The sequence below is a fragment of the Somniosus microcephalus genome, chromosome 21 (assembly GCF_052327205.1).
Source record: "Somniosus microcephalus isolate GS21.2 chromosome 21, FLI_Smic_1.0, whole genome shotgun sequence".
In the NCBI taxonomy this organism is placed as follows: domain Eukaryota; kingdom Metazoa; phylum Chordata; class Chondrichthyes; order Squaliformes; family Somniosidae; genus Somniosus; species Somniosus microcephalus.
The window spans coordinates 42192836-42215228 of NC_141007.1; the positions used below are offsets into that span (position 1 = coordinate 42192836).

A 22393-nucleotide genomic window follows, 5' to 3' on the forward strand; every position below is an offset into this window, starting at 1 on the left:
GGGGTCCGCGGGGGGATCCGCAGTCGTGGCTTGTCCGTCGCTGCTAGCCTGGAATGCAATGAAGTTCCGCATTTCCACCAACAGGTCGTCGTGCTCGGTTGGAACAGGGGCCGGCACCGCCGCGGGCTCAGAGCTCTCGTTGCTTTCGAGCCTTTGGAAGAGAGTCAGGTGGTTCCGCGGGGGGGTCGTGCGCACGACTTACGCTGACCCTCTGCTCAGTGTAAGTCGGCGGGGGTCGGGGTCGGCGGGGGTCGGGGTCAGCGGGGGTCCGCGGGGGGGGGGTCGGCATCGGTGGGGGGGGTCGGCGGGGGGTCGTGCGCACGACTTACGCTGACCCTCTGCTCAGCGTAAGTCGTGCGCCACTCTGGTCATGTCGTGCGCACGACTTACGCTGACCGAAAAAACCTTCGGTTTTTAGAGGGTTTCGGTTTTCGGAAGTTCGGATAAAGGGTAGTCTACCTGTAATATGTTTATAAAAGGTTAATATTTGATAGTTACAGAAGTGAGTCCAAATGTTAGTTAGTTATACAATTAATCTATTCTACTGTTGTAAATATGTTATATCTTATGTAATATCGGATGTATAGTACTCAGTTTATGTACAAAACATACTTTGTCTTTGTTTACAGTTTCACAAAATTTGTTCAAGTAAAGGATTCAAACAGCAAACGGCTTCACGAAGAATTATTTTGAATAAGTGTTTAACTTGCTGGATAACTAGATAGGAGCACATCTATCGCGGCCAGTACAGTGAAAAGATATCAGTGAAAAGATAGCAATACGGCTAGCTGTGAAGAGCGGAGCAGGAGGAACCCAGAGTAAGCCTTAACCTTGTAGAGCACATCTACCTCACATCAACATGTCAGAAGATAATAACGAAAGTGCTTTGCAGCGAGTAGAACACCTTAAACGGGCAGACGAAACTGTAGAAGGTGACAATCGGTCTATAAGCTCCGGTTACGTCAGATCGCAAGCTGGTTCACGGTCATCAGGTGGTTCTAGAATAAGCGTGACTATCGCCAGAGCACGGGCTAAGCTAGTGGCAGCTCAAGCCAGAGCTGCGCATGTGAACAGTGAAATAGAAATAAAAGTAAGACAGGCCCATCTCCAAGCTGAACCCCAAGCTGAACAGGCCCGACTCCAAGCTGAACTCCAAGCGGAACAGGCCCGTCACCAAGTGGCTCTGCAGCAACAAAAAGAGATAGATGCTGCATTAGCCGAGACACAAGTATTCGAGGCAATTTTGGAGGGAGCTGATCCCGAGACAGCTTACAAACCTTTAATTCCCGTTTCATGGCAGAGTCCACGACAGCGCACCATAGATTACGTGAGCGACCATGCCGACATATAGTTTACAGGAGAAAGGGATGAAGGCCCGCACATCTCTACAGACGCAAGCACTTCGTATAACATGCCACAAGTTTCCAATCAAGGTCAAAGCAGACGGCGTGCCTCAAGCCGCAGAGTCTCCCCCAGCAGAACGGAAGACACGGTGCAGAGGAATAGGACGCTGAATAGAGAAAGTCAGAGGCAAATCCCCTCTCGGTTCCTTGAGACCCCCAACAGAGCCCCTAGCCAAGGCAACCCTGGCACAGGTCCAAGCACCTACGACCTTGCCAAATACCTTGCACGCACCCAGCTGGTGACTTCGGGGTTAATTAAGTTTGATGACAGGCTGGAGAGTTATCGGGCTTGGAAGTCCTGCTTCCACGATGCCATATCGAGCTTAGACCTGTCGGCAGGAGAAGAGCTTGGCCTCCTTATCAAATGGCTCGGCCCAGAGTCCGCTGGACAGGCCTGCAGGATAAAAGCGGCCAATGTGGGACAGCTGCCAGAGGGGTTGAAGAAGGCTTGGGTGAGGCTGGAAGAAAGCTACGGCTCACCCGAAGCCATTGAAAGGGCTCTCTTTGACAGGTTGGAGAACTTTCCGAGGTTGACGAGTAAGGAACCCCAGAAGCTCCGCGACCTTGGAGGTCTGCTGTCGGAACTCGAAGCCGCAAAGCAGGATGGCTACCTACCCGGTCTATCGTACTTAGACACTTCCAGAGGGGTAAGTCCCATCATTGAGAAGCTTCCATTTAACCTGCAGAAGTGGATAACGTTTGGATCAAAGTTCAAGCTAAAGCACAACGTGGCGTTCCCACCATTCTCTGCGTTCGTTAAATTCATCCGTAAAGAAGCCAAAGCCAGGAACGACCCCAGCTTCAACTTCTTCTCCTCCCGCCCAACACTTGCCAGAAGAGACAAGTTCGACAGACATGGAAAGACACCAATATCTGTCCACAAAATGCAAGTGTCCTCAACTGAGCACACAAAGATTCAGAAGAAACCTGAGGATATGAGCAAACAATGCCCTATCCACAACAAGCCCCATCCTTTAAAGAAGCGCAGAGGCTTCAGGGAGATGTCCCTGGAAGATCGGAAACAATATCTTAAAGAGAACTTTATATGTTTCAAGTGCTGCTCTTCCACGAGCCATCTCGCCAAGAACTGCAAGGTAGATGCAAAATGCACAGAATGTGAAAGTGATCGGCACATTTCAGCACTCCACCCAGGCCCAGCTCCTTGGAAGTCAGAGTCGCCTCCTCCCGCTTCAGAGCACGGCGGGGAGAGAGAGGGAGCTGCCGGTCCGGAGATTACATCCAGGTGCACCGAGGTGTGTGGAGAAGGAGTGAGCGCAAGAGCATGCTCCAAGATGTGCCTCGTTAATGTGTACCCTGTAGGACGTCGCCAGGAATCTGAAAAGGAGTATGCCTATAATCATCTTAACTCACTCCGTCGCACACTAGAGAAGAAGCCAGAGATGAAAGCACACTTCCTAGAATTTGTCAAGAAAATGCTTGTCAACGATCATGCAGAGATAGCTCCTCCACTCCAGGAAGGCCAAGAGTGTTGGTACCTCCCTTCCTTCGGAGTCTATCACCCCAAAAAGCCAGAACAGATCCGCGTGGTGTTTGACTCCAGTGCACCATATCAGGGAGTCTCTCTCAACGACGTACTCCTCACAGGGCCCGATCTTAACAACAGCCTCTTGGGAGTGTTCACGAGATTCAGGAAAGAGCCCGTCGCCATCACTGCCGATATCCAGCACGTTTCATTGCTTCGTGGTGAGAGAAGACCACAGAGACTTCCTCCGCTTCCTGTGGTATCGGGACAATGACCCCAATAGAGACATTGTGGACTACAGAATGCGTGTCCATGTCTTTGGGAATAGCCCATCCCCTGCTGTCGCCATATACGGACTAAGGATGGCTGCCAAGGAAGAAGACGACGACTTTGGCAGTGATGTGAGAGGGTTCATCGAACGAGAGTTCTATGTCGATGACGCACTGAAGTCATTCCCGACCGAAGCAGAGGCCATCAGTACCCTCGGACGAGCTCAGGAACTACTTGCACTATCCAACCTCAGTCTGCACAAGATAGCCTCTAACAGACCAGCAGTGATGGAGGCATTCCCCCCTGATGATCGTGCTAAGGACGTCAAAGACCTAGACCTCTTCACTGATGACCTCCCCTTACAGCGTAGCCTAGGGGTGTCGTGGAACATAGCAACAGACACGTTCATGTTCCAAGTCTTATACGTCAAGAAACCCTTCACACGTAGAGGAGTGCTCTCTACAGTCAACAGCCTATACGACCCTCTCGGCTTCTTAGCCCCTGTCACCATACAAGGCAGGCTGCTCCTCAGGGAACTCTCGACACGCGCTGGAGTGGGATTCACCTCTCCCTGAAGAGATGGAAGCAGAGTGGGACAGATGGAGAGACTCACTCCAAGACTTACAGGAGATCCGAATACCTCGCTGCTATTCATCTTTCTCTCCCTTAAACGCCCAATTCAAAGACCTTTGTGTCTTTGCAGACGCATCTGCTAAGGCCATTGCAAGTGTGGCTTATCTGAAGGTCACCACTCAAGAAGGACAAAGCAAAATTGGCTTCGTCTTTGATAGAGGCAAGTTGGCGCCCCAGCCAGACCTCATCATACCCAGATTGGAACTGTGCGTAGCAGAATGCAATCTATCCCCTCACAGCAGGCTACGGAAGCTGCATCCTATCGTCGACACCGACGGACTGTCTCTGAGGTGGTTCTTCTTTTGTCGCCAGAGGACTCCAGTGACAAGTAGAGTTCGGACTATGTGGAGTCGTTAATGACCCCAGACGGGGAGTGTTCTGGACCGATGGACGATTTTATGTGCAGATAGCACCCTCTGGTGGTGGTTATGTGTTAGCAGTGTGTTTGTATGAAGCATAGGTCATTTGACCTTTGTTCCTTTCTTCCTGTGTGAGGTCATTTGACCTTTGTTCCTTTCTTCCTGTGAGAGGTCATTTGACCTTCGTTCCTTTCTTCCTGTGAGAGGTCATTTGACCTTCGTTCCTTTCTTCCTGTGAGAGGTCATTTGACCTTCGTACCTTTCTTCCTGTGTAACCCAGGAAGTAGAATCCCAGGAAGTAGAATTCCAGGAAGAACCTGGCAGTAGTGGAGGATTCCATGAGAGTTTCACAATCCAATGTAATCTGATTTCATATGTTAGGCCAGGCGCAATATCTGTGAGTATCTTTGTTTGTTAGCATAATAGCAACTTTGTCAGAGTAGTATTTTGACAATAATATGTTTCTAAAAGGTTAATATTTGATAGTTACAGAAGTGAGTCCAAATGTTAGTTAGTTATACAATTAATCTATTCTACTGTTGTAAATATGTTATATCTTATGTAATATCGAATGTATAGTACTCAGTTTATGTACAAAACATACTTTGTCTTTGTTTACAGTTTCACAAAATTTGTTCAAGTAAAGGCTTCAAACAGCAAATGGCTTCACGAAGAATTATTTTGAATAAGTGTTTAACTTGCTGGATAACTAGATAGGAGCACGTCTAGCGCGGCCAGTACAGTTGCGCAGGGCCAAACAAAATTGGAACATTGCTCTCGACCTCTCTTTCTTCCTTTAACACGCTCCTCTTTAACCAAGCATTTGATCATCTGTCCTAATATCTCCTTACGTGGCTGGGTGTAAAATTTTGTTTTATAACGCTCCTGTGAAGCGCACTGGGATGTTTTACTACGTTAAAGATGAAATATAAATAGAAGTTGTTGTTGTTGTTTCTTATCTGCTTTTACCTGTTTGAATTCCTTGGTTCTTGAGGATTGGAGTTGTTTATTGTGCTGTTTTTTCGTGGATAAATCCCAAATGCACCAGTAGCAACACGGAAAACAACCACCAAGCCTCTAGAGACACAAAATTTAAACAGGTAAAACCAGTGCAGCAACAAGCAAGGTGCAGCCGGCTCTGTGGGCAGTAATTGACCTGGGTTTCAGCAGCATCTTGGAAACAGTATGCAATCCAATCAACAACTTGTATTCATGTAGTAAAACGTTCCAAGGTGCTTCACAGGAACGTTATCAAATAAAATTTAATACCGAGCCACATAACAACAACAACTCGTATTTATATAGCGCCTTTAACATAGTAAAAGGCGCTTCACAGGAGTATTGTAAGACAAAAATGTTGACACCAAGCCACCTAAAGAGAAAATAGGGCAGGTGACCAAAAGCTTGGTCAAAGAGGTAGGTTTTAAGGAGCGTCTTAAAGGAGGAAAGAGAGGTAGAGAGGCGGAGAGGTTAAGGCAGGGAATTTCAGAGCTTAGGGCCCAGGCAACAGAAGGCACGGCCACCAATGGTTGAGTGATTATAATCAGGGATGCTCAAGAGGGCAGAATTAGAGGAGCGCAGATATCTCAGGGGGTTGTGGGGCTGGAGGAGATTACAGAGATAGGGAGGGGCGAGGCCATGGAGGGATTTGAAAACAAGGATGAGAATTTTGAGATTGCGGCGTTGCTTAACCGGGAGCCAATGTAGGTCAGCGTCACAGGGGTGATGGGTGAACGGGACTTGGTGCGAGTCAGGACATGGACAGCCGAGTGTTCGATGACCTCAAGTTTATGTAGGGTAGAATGTGGGAGGCCAGCCAGGAGTGCATTGAAATAGTCAAGTCTAGAGGTAACAAAGGCATGGATGAGAGTATCAGCAGCAGATGAGCTGAGGCAAGGGCAGAGACGGGCAATGTTACGGAGGTTGAAATAGGCCGTCTTAGTGAGGGATTGGATATGTGGTCGGAAGCTCACCTCGGGTCAAATATGACACCAAGGTTGCGAAAAGTCTGATTCAGCATCAGACAGTTGCCAGGGTGTGGGATGGAGTTGGTGGCTAGGGAATGGTGGGGACTGAAGACAATGGCTTCCGTGTTCACAATATTTAGTTGGGAGGAAATTTCTGCACATCCAGTATGGGATGTCGGACAAGCAGTCTGACAATTTAGAGACAATGGAGGGGTTGAGAGAGGTGGTGGTGAGGTAAAGCTGGGTGTCGTCAGCATATATGTGGAAACTGACGCTGTGTCAAGAGGCAGCATGTAGATGAGAAATAGGAGGGGACCAAGGATAGATCCTTGGGGGACACCAGAGGTAACTGTGTGGGAACGGGAAGAGAAGCATTGTAGGTGATTCTCTGGCTACAATTAGATAGATAAGAATGGAACCAGGCGTGTGCAGTCCCACCCAGCTGGACGACGGTGGAGAGGCGTTGGAGGAGGATGGTGTGGTCAACCGTGTCAAAGGCTGCAGACAGGTCGAGAAGGATGAGGAGGAATAGTTTACATTTGTCACAGTCACATCGGAAGTCATTTGTGACTTTGATAAGAGCCATTTCTGTACTGTGGCAGGGGCGGAAACCTGATTGGAGGGATTCAAACATGGAGTTCCGGAAAAGGTGGGCACGGATTTGGGAGGCGATAATACATTCAAGGACTTGAACCAGGAGAGAAGAAGGAAATGTAGAGGTGGGAAAGTGTATTCTGTGAGGAAAATATGCCCATTGAGGGAAATGGTTTAAATAGGACTGGAGGATAGAGGTAAATGTGACAAGTGAGAAAAATAAATGTGGACAGTCTGAGAAGGATAAGTGAGACTAGTGAGAGAGGAGCAAATAAAACAAGTTGGAGAAAGGTAAACATAGGCAGCAGGAGAGAAAGAGCAAATTCAGACAACACCAATTGGGAGAAGCAGTGAGTTTAGTCAGCAGAAGAGAATATGTTACAGGAGGGCGAATTATTGCCACCAATTTCCTCTCTGCTATAACTAGCTGCCACGTTTAGCCTTCTTTTGAAAAAGAATATAAATTGGGAAAAGTATGAGACAATTCTCCTGCCTTGGACTGGTTTTAGCGGTATTTTACCATGACTTTCTGTTAAAATTGCACTCATAAAGGGGAGTATTAGCAGTTTGTGGAAATGATTGCACTTAAACTTATCCACTTGCTGCTCAACACCAAATTGGATTTCAATAGATGGTCCAGCCCTCTCTCCAGGAACTTGAGCACATAAAGCTAGGCTGACACTCCAGTGCAGTGCTGAGGGAATGCTGCACTGTCGGAGGTGCCGTCTTTCGGATGAGACATTAAACCGAGACCCCGTCTGCCCTCTCAGGTGGACGTAAAAGATCCCATGGCACTATTTTCGAAGAAGAGCAGGGGAGCTATCCCCGGGTCCTGGCCAATATTTATCCCTCAACCAACATAACAAAAACAGATTATCTGGTCATTATCACATTGCTGTTTGTGGGACCTTGCTGTGCGCAAATTGGCTGCCGTGTTTCCTACATTACAACAGTGACTCCACTTCAAAAGTACTTCATTAGCTGTAAAGTGCTTTGAGACGTCCGGTGGTCATGAAAGGCGCTATATAAATGCAAGTCTTTCTTTCTTTTTTCAGTTAATCTGAAATTGTTACATAAACTCTAATATAACTTCACATCCCCTGTAGATCTTTCCTTGAAATTAGACAAATGTTTACATTCATTTGGTGGAAAAACAGGCTGAGTGCCAGTTGTACTTCTGCATTCAGTCATCCCAATGCTCCACACACTGTACCAACTGTCTTTTGGTGTGCCGAGGAGAGACAGAGATAGACGGAAAGAGAGAGAGAGCGAGAGACAGAGAGAGTTTAGACACAAAAGAGAGAGGCATGCAGACAGAAGTTTACACAGAAAAAAAGAGCGGTTCATACACAAAGGGAAGAGAAACTTAAACACAAGAGATAGTGAGGAAGAGAGAGAAAATTTAGGTACGCAAGAAGAGAAGTTTAGACATGCAAAGAGGTTTAGCCACATAGGCCAATAGGAAGCTGGAGAAGCAGACATAGAGGGAGAGAGAAGTAGAGTGGGAGAGAGAGAAAAAGTAAGAGGGAAAGTTAGAGAGAAGCTCAGATACACAGTGATTGAGAACCACAAATATGCACAGAGACCGGGAGTGAGAGAGAGAGAGAAAAAACAACAGCCATAGAGAGGGCAGAGATTAATTTTGGTAATTTTCTTGTCACGTGAGTCAGCGTCCATGAGTATGTGCTTACAAAACACGAAGGCCTAGAATTTCCTCTGTAGACGCAACCCAAAAGTTAGACCCGCTAATGCGCCCATTCCCGCCAATGTCAAGTTACGCTCAAATTTCCTATGAATCTCACTAGAATAATCCTGAACGTAAAATCGACAGAAATCAGCATAAACAACTGGAACCCAAGGAAAGTGCTGAACTCACACCATGTATTTCTTCTTTTTGAGTATGAAAATTTAAATTTCAACTCATTTAACCATCATTCATACACATTAGGCACAGCATGTTTAAGAATCGTCAATCGGTGAAGCTTTACATTTGTTAATGTGACATGTACTTATGTCATTAAAATGCTTTCAAAGAAACAGAAAATAAAGTGCAGGTCTCAGTGAGGATAGATTAAAAACAACCCCTCAATTTTTTTTAATAAAACACCAGAAAAATGACTGTTTCCTGCTGCGCCTGAAAATCTGGTCGTAATTTGAAGAGAGCCTCTGAGCAAGCGGAACTACAGGAAACTCATGTACAGTATAAGGCTCTGTAACTTGCGGGTGAGGCCACTTTTATGAGCAGAAATGCATTTGGCCGGAGGGATTTCTAAACAATCGTAAAAAATCAATAACATTTGGATGTATTGCACTTATGGGCATAACTCACTTTTGCCAAAAATTCTGTGATCTTTTAGGCCGCGTATTTGATTTGCGTCTAGATTACGTGCACCTCTGGCTGCAAATTGCAGCAAATTGCAGCCGAAATAAAATTATTTTGCTCCAAAGCTTCAGAACTTTGCTCCAACAAAATTAAGAATGCTCACCCATGCAATGTAAACTCAAAATTCGTAAGAAAACGTGACTATATACCCTTACCTTTCTGTCTTGTGGGCCCACGTCCAACAGAAACTTGGTTGAGATTGACAAAACTCAATGCAGAAGCTGACATCACCTGGGAGGAGGTGCAGCAGCTAGCCAAAAAGAGTGGAGTGCAAGAGACTGGGCACTATAAGATCCATAGATAGACAGATACACTAATGTGAATTATGTGAATATTGTGAACCATATCATTCTGCATTGATAACATCATCTCAAACTTTAATGAAAGTAATTTCAGTACGACTTTTAACTGTCATTAACATTGTTTTATTATACAGGAAACTTTCTGGTATCCCACTGACGGGACCGAGCTGGTGCCGTACCATCAAAACTGTCGTAGAAACCAGCGCTAATGTTAAAACATACGGAGCTTTTGAGCTCCGTATGAATCAACAAACCCTGTTGCTTAGCAACAGCTTCAAAACAGTCGGCCACAGCTTAAAAGCGTCTCTGTAGCTAAGCAACAGCTTCAGCTAGACCTTGCAGAGCCTGACTGGAAAAAAAAGCAACGAGAAGTAAAAAAACTTATAGGAAACGGCTCCTGAATTTTGCTGGTAGATAGAGCTTTCCAGACATTTAACCTCCGGTTAAACGAAAGTTTCCTGTATTAAGAATATAATATACTTCATTAAAAAAGCAGATGGTAAAGAACAAATATCAAGGTTCTCAAGAGTTCACATTGCATCAGTAAGCCATTCAAGCTTTGTTCACATACTTTAAGACAGCATCTGAAGCATATTATTATAATAATCTTGTGACTCACTCTTTTATTTATTTTAAATTTGTGACGTGTTTCTAATTGAACACTTTTTCCTGACCGATTTCACATTCTGTTGTTTGCAGTCCAAATAACAAATGCATTTAGATGGTATTTTCCACTCTCCATAAACTTGAGCTCATCCAAAACTTGGCTGCCTGTATCCTAACTCACACCAAGTCCTGTTCATCCATCATCCCTGTGCTTGCTGACCTACATTGGCTTAGGGTCCGGCAAGGCCTTGATTTTAAAATTCTCATTCTTTTTTTCAAATTCCTCCATGCCTCACCCCTCTCTAACTCTGTAACCTCCTCCAGCCCTACAACCCACCGGCATCTCTCAACTCGTCCAAATCTGGCCTCTTGTGCATCCCCAATTTTAATCGCTCCACTATTGGCCGCCATGCCTTCAGCTGCCTAGGCCCCAGGCTCTGGAAATCCCTCCCTAAACCTCTCTACTTATCTCTCCTCAAGACACTCCTTAAAACCTACCTCTTTGACTAAGCCTTTGTTAATCTGTCCTAATATCTTTTTATGTGGTTCGGTGTCAAATTTTGTTTAATAATGCTTCTGTGAAGCGCCTTGGGACGTTTTACTATGTTAAAGGCACTATATAAATGCAAGTTGTTTTTGTATGTAATTGCCATTGGATTTTAAACTTTCTTCTAAGTCAAACCAGTTCAAATAGTTTTGATTTGATGCACTCAATTAATTTTTTCAGTGGTTATTATTCCACAAAATGTCACAGCATAATTCTCAGTCTGAATTCATCTTAAACACAACTCCAGGCCAGCAATAATAAATGTTTAAATATAGACAACAGTTCAATTGTATTTAGTCACAACCATCAATGCCATTCTAGTTTTGTAGCCATTTCCGAAAGCAGGATTCAAAGTAAATAAATAAGATCAAAAAATGTTAAGTATAAAACTAGTAAGCAGCAGGAAATCTTTTTTGAAGATTATACAATTACAGAGACTACAACTAGCTAAAACTACTTTGTTTATTTGTATTTCTGTTCATTTAAGAAAACATCAAAGGAATGACCTTTAGGCTATGCTTTAAATTTCAGATGATAGCATTACCAGTCAGTACTAAGTTGTCTGCAAAGTCACAGGCCAGCAATTTCCTGGATCGCATGCTGAAATTCACGCATATCTAGCTGATGGGGACTTATGCCGATATCTCCTGAGAAGCTCATTTGACTGTGCCAGAATGTAAAAATCAGCGAAAAAGATAGCCTTTGCCCACATCTGGACATGTAAAGTTTCAGGGGGAGAAATTTGTGTGATTTATGCCACACGTTCGCGTCACGAAATGGCACTAAAACACCATTGAGAGCTTTAACGTTGCCTGATACCAGTTTCAGCGCCGCATGCCATATCGGTGTTGCCAGTAGCGCTGCCGCTGAACGTGGTCACCAGGGACCTCGCCATCACGGAGATCGTGACATCAGTGAGTGTGCAACGTTCACTTGACGCCTGGCCTCCCAACTTCGTTACAGCCAATGTACTTACCGGCTGGAGAAGACAGCGACAGGTTGAGGTGGCGTGCAACAGCAGGAAGCCGGCTCCAGTGACACTATTTAATCATCACCAATCACTTGGACCTGACAGGTTTTGGAAGTTTGAGTGGCTGTGTGCTATGTCCTGCTACTGGAACAGCTTTCTTTATTCACTTCAAGGTTCTTTGGTATTAGGGAGTATTGTGGCAAGTACAAAACTCCATAATTATTTCTGAAAAGCTCCAACCTACAACACTTGCTAAAAGTCATGGGGGCTGTAGTGGCAGTGGATCTCGCCCTCCAGGATCTACGGTGGAGGGAGCAGAGGCAGTGAGACAGTCGGCCTTCTGGATGGGCTGTCCATGACCAGCTCATCAGACTCTGATTCACATGAATGAAACCCCAGATCCCCGTAGCTCACCACATCCCCATCATACAATCCCTGTCTCACGCCATATCACAGCGTCCTCCTGGGCGCAAAGGTGAAATGCGAGAGACCACAAAATATTCCAAACACAATTAATAAATTTATCTATAAACATATCACACATAGCACATGAATTCTAATAACTAATGATCCTTGTGCCTGCCATAGTTGAATAGCTGTCATTGTGTGCAAGGTGTGAGATGTGGGTGTGAGTGTTGCTAGGTAGAGATTGTTAGTGGGTGAGTGCTGTGGGTGTGGTGCATTGAGCAGTGTGTGAAGCTTGTGATACAGATGGTGGTATGTAGCATTTGTTGAAGTCTTCTGTGACCACCTGTGTAAGCTCGTTAAACTTCTTCCTGCACTGTGTGTGGATCTTGGGGACCACAGTGCTGCCCGTAATGTGGTGTGCCACCTCCCTCCACACAGTCTGGCAGAATTGTGGCGAGGGCCTCTTATGTTCATAAATAAATAGACGTTTTCATTATGAACAGCTAGCTTGAGCTAGTCATTTATTCAGCCATGTGGACTAGTGTACAGGCATCCATCTTGACTACTGCCTTGTGGGTAGCCCCCTATTAAACATACAGCTCCACCTAGTGTACCATTCTAGAATGACATGTTACTGATCATTACAGCCTCCTGCCAGTTGGCGGGTGCAGGACCGCCCACCTTCTCTCCACCGCTAAAACCAATGCCTCCAAATCTTCATCGGAAAACCTCCGGGCTCACTTCCTGGGGCGGCGGCGATCTGCCATCAGGATTTGTAAATAAGTGCTCCTTCTCCTTGTCCTTCTTCTTATGGTTGTTGGGGCAGCTGCACACCCAACAATGCTGAGAATGAGGTGCTGCAGCATCAATGAACCTCCCCTTTAAGCAGTGAAAAAAGCCTGTGACAAACATTGCTTGCATTTAAGCTGCCCCCAATATTGGTCCATCTTTTCAGTGTAACACCAATGAACTTTGGTTTTTAGTTGAGAATCATGACTTAAATCATTTTAATGAGGAGTGAGGACGAATTTTGCGTGCAGCCTAGATGATTTTCAACTGCCGCTATTTAACCATTTTTAGTCCAAGCACTGCCCATTTCTTGGCTATAATGAATTTCTAGCCCTCAGATGTCTAATGAAACTTCAGTTGTAAAGACTGACCAAGCAGCGAGGATACAATTAAAACAAAAGCACCCAGACTAAAAAATCTCTCGGCGTAAAGCACAGGCAAAAACAGAGCAGTACACTGCTTTCTGCTGCACATCACACAGGCCAAACCACCACATAAATCAAGGAGAGCTCACCTGTGCTCAAAATCATGTAACATAATTTCAACGTAAACAATAGGGGCCCCAGGAAACTTGGACATAGGAATATAAAAGCATGGGGAAAACACCATCCTTTAGAGTGAGGCTTGGGAATTGAAGCTAATTGGAAGACTGCTTTCTCTTGATCTTTTTCTTTTTAAAAGAAACTCCTTTATTCAGTCTTTCCATTCCAGTGTCTCCACAGCATTTCCATTTTCAAAGAGAGGAATGAGCAGCCAAGAGAAGTATGGCAGTAGGAGGACCTGCAAATTTGTGGAGGAGGACCTGCAGACCCTCTTAGAAGAGATAGAGGCCAGGCGGGACTGCCTCCTGGATGCAGGAAGACCAAGTGTAGTCAGCCAAGGTACCTTGAGGAAAGAGGCATGGCCAATGAGTACTATCTCCATCACCCGAAGAATGCAAGAGCAGCGGTACAAAAAATGACCCAACCAGGTCAACAAATCAACAAACATCATGAGAAAAAAAAAATTGCTGTGAGGCTGCAGAAAAAAAGCCACCAAGTTTGAGGCCTCTTCCAAATATGAAACTCCAAGTGACCCCTTCATAATTCCCATCTTCGCATGGTACGCTTCAGCGATAAATGGCTTGTTATGAAGATAATAACCAGAGTAAGTGACGTACTGGGTGGCAGCAGATTTGGCCGGCTGTCGCCAGAGGTGTTGGATAGCTAAATGTGCTGGCACTATGATCAGCCAGCAACGAAAGCTATCTAGGCACTAAAAAGCTGCACTCAGCCCTGTCTCACTTAGGTGTGTCGTGGAGGTGTAGTCACGTGGAGCCATTCCATCCAATCAAACCCCCATTCAGACGGAGTTGTTCATTGGTGCAAGTTTTCAAAACCTCCATTGGAAATCTCCGTCTCACAAATTAATCCTTTTCTCGGAAATTAACTCTGCCATTCCATTCTGCATGGAGGGATTTCCTGTATAGGTTGCTGCTGCACACTCTCCACATCCTTGACTTCGTCTTCTGTCCAGCCACGCCATGGTAAAATGTCTTGCCATTCGGCGGAGGTGAGCATACCCAGTGGAAAGCTTTATATTTGGGCAGAATCTGCAGGGAGGGTCTTTCTGACTGCTTGCCTCTCTTTGCAGCATTGTGCGCACCCGGGTGGTCTTAGAGAGGGCTCACACAGTGTCCAGTGGTACGCTTGAAGACCTGAGCATCGCAGGATGTTAATGACATCATTAATGAAACAAACCAAATCATGATTTTGTTTTTATTTGTATTTTGCATATGTAATATATCGAATAGATTAATGGAATGTTGGCCTATATCTCAAGGGGGATGGAACACAAAGGAGAGAAAGTTATGTTTTAGTTGTACAGAAGCTTGGTCAGGCCCATCATAGAGTCACAGAGTCAAAGAGTCATATGGCACAGAAGGAGGCCATTTGGCCCATCGAGTCCGTGCCAGCTCTCTGTAGAGCAATCCAGTCAGTCAGTCGCATTACCTTACTCTATTCCTGTAGCCCTGCAAGTTTATTTCCCTCAAGTGCCTATCCAGTCTCCCCTTGAAAACATTGAGTGTCTCCGCTTCCACCACTTCCGTCGGCAGCGAATTCCAGGTCCTCACCACTCGCTGTGTAAAAAAGTTTTTCCTCACGTCCCCCCTGTATCTCTTGCCCAGAACCTTAAATCTGTGTCCCCTAGTCCTTGTACCATCAACTAGTGGGAACAGCCTTTCCCTGTCTAGCCTAGCCAAACCTGTCATAATCCTGTACACCTCTATCAAATCACCCTTCAGCCTCCTTTGCTCTAATGAAAACAAATCCAGCTTCTCCAACCTGTCCTTGTAACCAAGATTCCCCATCCCCAGAACCATTCTGGTAAATCTCCTCTGTAGAACTCTCTTTCTCCAAAAGGCTGTGGATGGTGAGTCAAGACTGAGACGGATAGATTTTTGTTAGGTAAGGGTATCAAGGGATATGCTGGGCTTTATATCTAGAGGACTAGAATACAAGGGATAGAAGTTATGCTACAGCTAGACAAAGCCCTAGTTAGACCACACCTGGAGTACTGTGTTCAGTTCTGGGCACCACACCTTAGGAAGGATATATTATCCTTGGAGGGAGTGCAGCGTAGATTTACCAGAATAATACCTGGACTCCAAGGGTTAAATTACGAGGAGAGGTTACACAAACTAGCGGTGTATTCCCTGGAATTTTGACGTCATTAAGGGGTGATCTGATTGAAGTTTTCAAGATATTAAGGGGAACTGATAGGTTAGATAGAGAGAAACTATTTCTGCTGGTTAGGGAGTCTAAGACTAGGAGACATAGTCTAAAAATTAGAGCCAGATCTTTCAGGAGTGAAGTTAGGAAACACTTCTACACGTGGAACTCTCTTCCGTAAATGGCAATTGATGCTAGGTCAATTATAAATTTTAAATCTGAGATTAATAAATTTTTGTTAACCATAGGGATTAAGGAATATGGGGCAAAGGTGGGTATATGGAGTTAGGTCACATATCAGCCATGATCTCATTGAAAGACTAACATTGATGAATTACACCAAAACAGGTACCTATGGGCCCTCTTATGCCACAGCTTTTGGGTGTGAATCTATGCCAGCCTATTATTTGCATAAATGGAGGAAGCTCGTGTGAGCTGGTCTTTTCCATCGGAGGTGGAGCTATGTTAATGAGTGGCTGAGGATTTTGGTGGATGTATCTTGGCTGCGTCGCAAATGATCGAGGTAATACACAGTAGCGGAATTTTATCGTAAAACTGACATAAATCAGTTATGTCTGAATTTCTGCGGGAAAAAAATGGCACAACTCTGCTTTTACGCCATCGTTATGCCGAAATGTTCTAGGAAATTTTGGGCCTGTATGTTTAATTTTATGATTAGGGTAACATTTACTTTGCAAGGTATACTACACCACCATGCCCAAATTATCTCCCTCAATGTGGCTATTGGATGATGTTCCAGAGAGTTGTAATCACTTCTCATATCTTAAATTTGCAGGCAGGTAATGTCAAGATGCCAGCATATCATCAACAGCGTTCTGTGAAGCAAATAATTTGAGCAAGGCAGGCATAATGATAGAATCCTCATGTGCAGTATATTATAACAAACATAAGTTATGAATGAACACAATTAAATATATAGAAGGCTTTGGAGATTACTTAAAATCACCAATCACTGTTAATTAACAGTTGAAAATGTAACTTGCAGTATTCCTTCAAATAAAATGGTAAATTCAGTGATCCGGTGCTCCCAGCTGGGGGCTACTCTGAAGGGAACATGGAGACAGAGTTATAATACTGTACTGCCTTCATGCATGGTTATCATTGCATTTAGTCCAACCAGTGAGGATTATCATTATCAGAACTGTCTTGGAAGAGCTACTGTGGGAACTGAATTAGCTTGGACAGGCACCCAAATCATATCTTTGCCACTGTCACAAGCTCTGTCACATTGTAAGGCTCAGTAACTCCTCCAAATCAGTTCTCTAATGAGCTAATCACCATTAACTGTTTTAAAACAAAAATCAAGATATCAACCAAAATAGAAGGGGATGGAATACACAAAAAATGTAAAATGAGTCTGAATTCTTTTTAATAGTTTAAGTCAGTAGATTTATCCAGTAAGTAAGGACAGAACAGGAAGGTCTTGGCCTTGCTCTCTAGAGTTTCTATGGAGTTACCTGATCCCAGCCAGGGCAGTAGTAGAAGCGCTTGGTTTTTGCTTATTACCACTGCTGAAAGTTCATTTGTGTGAGTGCTAGGTGAGGACAAGATAAGGTATGGCTACAATACCCTCTTAGCTGAATAGGCTGCTGACGCTCATTGTCAAGCCTTATACATAAATAATGTTGAGATATTGGAGGGCAAGTGGCTCTCATGGAACCATTTCTGAGCAAGGAATCATCGCTTTCAGAAGAGAGAGGGAGGGAAGGGAAAAAATTGGTGAGGAAAAACATAATTAGGTATTGAAGTTCTGGGGTTTAAGATTAATATAATAAAACTACCCCTGACATTTGAATAATTTTATTACTGCAATATTAATATTTATTTATATCAGTCTAAGCTGAAAATTTATGAGAGAGACTGACATTTCAATAGCTTAATGGTTAAATACCTTGTTATTTACACTGGTGAACTGGAGATTTTCTTTAGTGAAATAAAATCCCAAATCCCCCCCAAAAAGTAACATTATTTAAAAAAATAGGTTGTTTGTTTAATACAACTTGGCTGTGTTGCACGTGTATAAAAATGTCCTTAGTCTTCATTGAAATGGTCATTTGATTATTGGCAAAACAATAAATGTTTCCACTTAAAGCAGTAAACAGGTCTCCATGTACAATTCTTCTTACCTTCCTGTCTTTTCCACTGGTTATTATTTGATATTCCTCAGGATGGTAACAGACACACTTAAAAAGGGTGTTTGCCAAAATCATTTGATTTCTTGCATAGCGTCTGCAAGAAATAAGCAACATGTAATTTAAAGGTTAGCAGTAAATTCAGTAGCATTCTGGCGCCAAGGCCGTACATCAGGGATGAACAAAAAATTCTCTCTGCCCCCCGCCCTCATTTTCTCCCTTCTTTTCCTAAAGATGCTGACTATTATTGGAGTACAGCTCATGGCCACCATCCAGACTCTGGCACCTGAGCCTAGGCTTTGCGTGTCAGCAGGCTGTTTGGTCGTGAGGAGCACATTTTGAACATGATCCTGTCCTCACATGATCTCCATACAAGCTTTCTAATATGAGTCCCTGAGTAATGATCATTAGTAGGAACCCTGGCTATATAACTTTGCCTTTATAGCCAGGAGTTATAAAACAGCTCAATACAGTGCTCCTGCTCCAACTGAAATCTATCAATGAAGCACAGACTAAGAATTGAATCTGGCCAAGTTACTCATCTGCATAGCTCAGTTCGATGCTGGGACATGAGTTTACCAAATGAATCATGATGAGAACCAAATCAATTTTTAAAGAATTCAAATTTACAACATGGCATTGGACTCCTTACAAACACAGAACACCAAACTATTCACAATTCGCATTATAAAGCCAACACCACCACCTGCTGGTAGACAAATATGAACATAAATTCCCAGGAGCATTTGCCACATAAATAAAAAATGGTCATTCCAAGGGGCAATAAAATTATTTGCGGAACTACAAAGTAATGTTTTACTAATAATGAGAGATCCTGTGACAAGATAGTGGAGGTTAGATTCAGGGGAGAAGAGTGACACAAAGAGGTCTATTTTTTCTTTATAAGAAAGCTAGCCACTACCATCAGGGTAGAAGAGAGATGGAAAGAAGGATCCAGAGAAATTGTATGAGTTATTTTTGTTTTTAAATGGAACAAAGGGAATTGTGTCCACTTGGCTCAATGTTCATACACTCGCCTTTGAGTCAGAAGGGTGTGGGGTCAAGCCCCACTCCAGAGACTTCAGCACATAATCAGGCAGGAGTCAGCGAAGAGCTATTTAAATGAGGCCCTGCCGATTTTAACGGCAAGGCCTCCACGTCCCGGCCTTGTCGGGTTAGTTGCCTGCTACCGGGCTCCTCCACACCCTTCCCGCCATCCTGTTAACATCGAGGCCTTGGTAAGTATTTAATTATTGAAGCTACTAATGAAGAAGGTCCTCTGATGGCCTACTGCAAATGTCTTCATGGGCCACTTATGTGCATGCCATGCTGCCTAACCACATATAAAGTTCGAATTAATGCTTCTGTTAATTTACATATCTCTCAAGTTTCTAATGCTCCCGGGTCTGGTATTCTGATTTAGGATTTATACACCCATAAGACAACAGCTTTCTCTAATCTTCTAAGTCTATGAAACTCAGACAGGAAAAATTATAAGTGCAAATGGGACTAAGCTGTCTGGACTTCAAGGTTCATGGGCCATTCTTTAGACGCACCTGGTCTAGTAAGTAAAGGCTTTGCCATATAAACCAGAAGTTCCCAGGCTCGATTCCTGGTCTGTGCTGAGTTAGCTGATTTTAGCCATGGTAGCAGTTGAGGTACTGCAAATGTTTCTGGCTAGAAAGGGGATAAATTATCCAGAGTTCCTGCACCTTACTGCTATCTTGCAAGTATTGCATGAGTGGATGTGATCTGAAAACATACAAGGCTCCACTTGTCATACCCTGCATAATAAAATAATCTACCAATGTTCGAGGCTCAGACATGAAAAATGGTCATTTTGGCACAATTGCTAGCAGTCGTGAAATCATATCCCAAGAGAAGTCAGAGCCTTTTATTTGAAGTCAATTGAGAGCCTCTCAAAATCATAATATCCAGACAAAGCATTCAATGAATGCAAGACTCTCAGTTGGGTGCAGGGTATGATACTGAGTCATCACTTGATGAAATGTTGCTGTAGAAATTGCTGATAAATTTTAGTGGGGTAGGAACACACAATGGTCTTAATTGTACAATTATTCAAATTGGAAATGGGATAGCATTTATATTATTTTTATGCCGGTAACTAATAAAATAAAGCCCAAGAATGTGGAATTATTTGATTTTCTAGAACCTCAAAATGACTGTTGCTGTACACAACACAACTTAAAGAGAAAACAATCAAGTCAAGTTGTGGCCTATTAACCAGATGATAACAGGACCAGAAATTGGGAATATTGCATTCGATTGAGTGTGGACATTGTAGTGACATCATAGAATCACATACATTTCATAATGAAAGTAGATTTCCAAGCACTTACATAATATCCCAGATGATACAAGTACCATCAAAACTTGCTGTTAAGCATTCTCGGTCATTTTTCTTAACTTTAATGCATGATATAGTTGATGAGTGCTCCTTCAGAGCTTCAATCAACCTATGGCTTTTCGAACCAATCTCCCATATCCGCACCTGAAATCAGAAATGCAAAGATTGTTTTGAAATGGGTAATTAGAATGGTTAATCAGATGGAGGTGGGGAGCCAGAATCGACACCAGAGGGATGCAGTGGAATATAGTGTAGAATACAAAGTGCAGATTCTGCAGAACACAGGGATTACATGCAAATGAATAAAAGGCTGCAACTTGGGAGTACTGGGGTACCACCTGGACAACAGTTTCTATTGCTGTTAATAACTATTGTTTTGTCAGTCACAGTGCCAGCAATGGCAAGAGAAATGAAGTAAGCAACAATGCCTTATTCACAGCCACCTAGCTGGCATAACAACAGAAAATGCTGGAATACTCAGCAGGCCAGGCAACATCCGTGGAGAGAGAAACAGAGTTAACGTTTCAGGTCTAGGTCTGGCTGTGCAACTGCATGGAAAGAATAATGCCCACACAAAATGGAAGGTAGATATTGCGGGGCAGCCAACAACTTCCTCCAAACTCTGCTAAGTACATTTTGGTACAACAGAGCTGCACTGTGAGGGTGTAGGCTCTGCCACTGCTATTTCTGACAATTTTGCTGGGAATTTATATTGCTGCAGTGTACAACTTCTTGCCTCTGATTTGGAGTGGGCTCCAATTCCAAACTGAAAGTCTCAGCTTGTGGTTGTCCAACAAATACTAAGCAACTGCTTTACAGAAAATAGAGAATCTTCTTATTCTTTTTGCAATCTAAAGCAAGTTGTAAAGTACCTGAATCTGCAAAATTAATGGAGTAACTGAAAAGGAAAGCCCAGCTTTCATTCTACGTTAGTTCCTTCCCCATCCCTGATATTCCACTCTACATTCTGTCTCCTCACCAACCTTCCAATCTTCCTCCTCCTTTCAGTGATATGTGGGAGCTACAGAACGCTATTTTGAAGGGACTGACCTGGTGGTTACTCTGAGATTTTCTTTTTAATATAGAGAATCATTCTGGTGCAATAAAATACTTAGCCTGTATGAATATTCTAAGTGAAGAGACAGTGGCAGCGTAGATACAAAATTGGCTAAGGGACAGAAAGCAGAGAGTAGTGGTGAATGGTTCTTTTTCAGACTGGAGGGAAGTATACTGTGGTGTCCCCTAGAGGTCAGTATTCGGACCATTGCTGTTTTTTTATATGTATATTAATGACCTGGACTTGGGTATAAAGGACTTAATTTCAAAGTTTGTAGACGACACAAAACTTGGAAATGTAGTAATCATTGAGGAGGATATTAGCAGATTTCAGGATGACATAGATAGACTGATGAAATGGGCAGACACATGGCAGATGAAATTTAATGCAGAGAAGTGTGAAGTGATGCGTTTTGGAAGGAAAAATGAGCAGAGGCAATATAAATTAAATGGTACAATTTTAAAGGCAGGAACAGAGAGACCTGGGTGTTCACATACACAACTCTTTGAAGGTGGCAGGACAAGAAAAGCATACAGGATCCTGGTCTTTATAAATAGAGGTACAAACATACATACAAACATATGAATTAGGAGCAGGAGTAGGCCACTCGGCACCTCGAGCCTGCTCCGCAATTCAATACGATCATGTCTGATCTGATAACTCCACATTCCCGCCTACCCCAATAACCTTTCACCCCCTTGCTTATCAATAATTTATCTACCTCTGCCTTAAAAATATTCAAAGACTCTGCTTCCACCGCCCTCTGAGGAAGAGAGTTCTAAAGACTCACGCCCCTCTGTGAGAAAAAACTTTCTCCTCATCTCTGTCTTAGTGGGCGACCCCCTTATTTTTAAACAGTGACCCCTAGTTCTAGATTCTCCCACAATAGGAAACATCCTCTCCACATCCACCCTGTCAAGACCCCTCAGGGTCTTATATGTTTCAATCAAGTCACTTCTTACTCTTCTAAACTCCTGCGGATACAAGTCTAGCCTGTCCAACCTTTCCTCATAAGACAACCCGCCCATTCCAGGTATGAGTCTAGTAAACCTTCTCTAAACTGCTTCCAACGCATTTACATCCTTCCTTAAATAAGGAGACCAATACTGTACACAGTACTCCAGATGTGGTCTCACCAATGCCCTGTATAACTGAAGCATAACCTCCTTACTTTTGTATTCAATTCCCCTCGCAATAAACAATAACATTCTATTAGCTTTCCTAATTACTTGCTGTACCTACATACTAACCTTTTGCGATTCATGAATTGGACACCCAGATCCCTCTGCATCTCGGAGCTCTGTAATCTCTCACCATTTAGATAATATGCTTCTTTTTTATTCTTCCTGCCAAAATGGACAATTTCACATTTTCCCACATTATACTCCAT

General features: G+C 43.6%; 1 protein-coding gene across 4 annotated transcripts in view; it reads right to left on the reverse strand.

Annotated features, from left to right (window-relative positions):
* Positions 1-22393, reverse strand: part of cfap52 (cilia and flagella associated protein 52) — a 75270-nt gene that overhangs the window by 25244 nt on the left and 27633 nt on the right. For all 4 annotated transcript variants that reach the window (XM_085963487.1, XM_085963490.1, XM_085963488.1 and 1 more), the window contains 2 exons: positions 19939-20090; positions 17573-17675 (listed from right to left, as the gene is read on the reverse strand). In XM_085963487.1, the coding sequence (XP_085819613.1) occupies positions 17573-17675; positions 19939-20090 (255 nt within the window). The remainder of the gene's footprint in view (positions 1-17572; positions 17676-19938; positions 20091-22393) is intronic.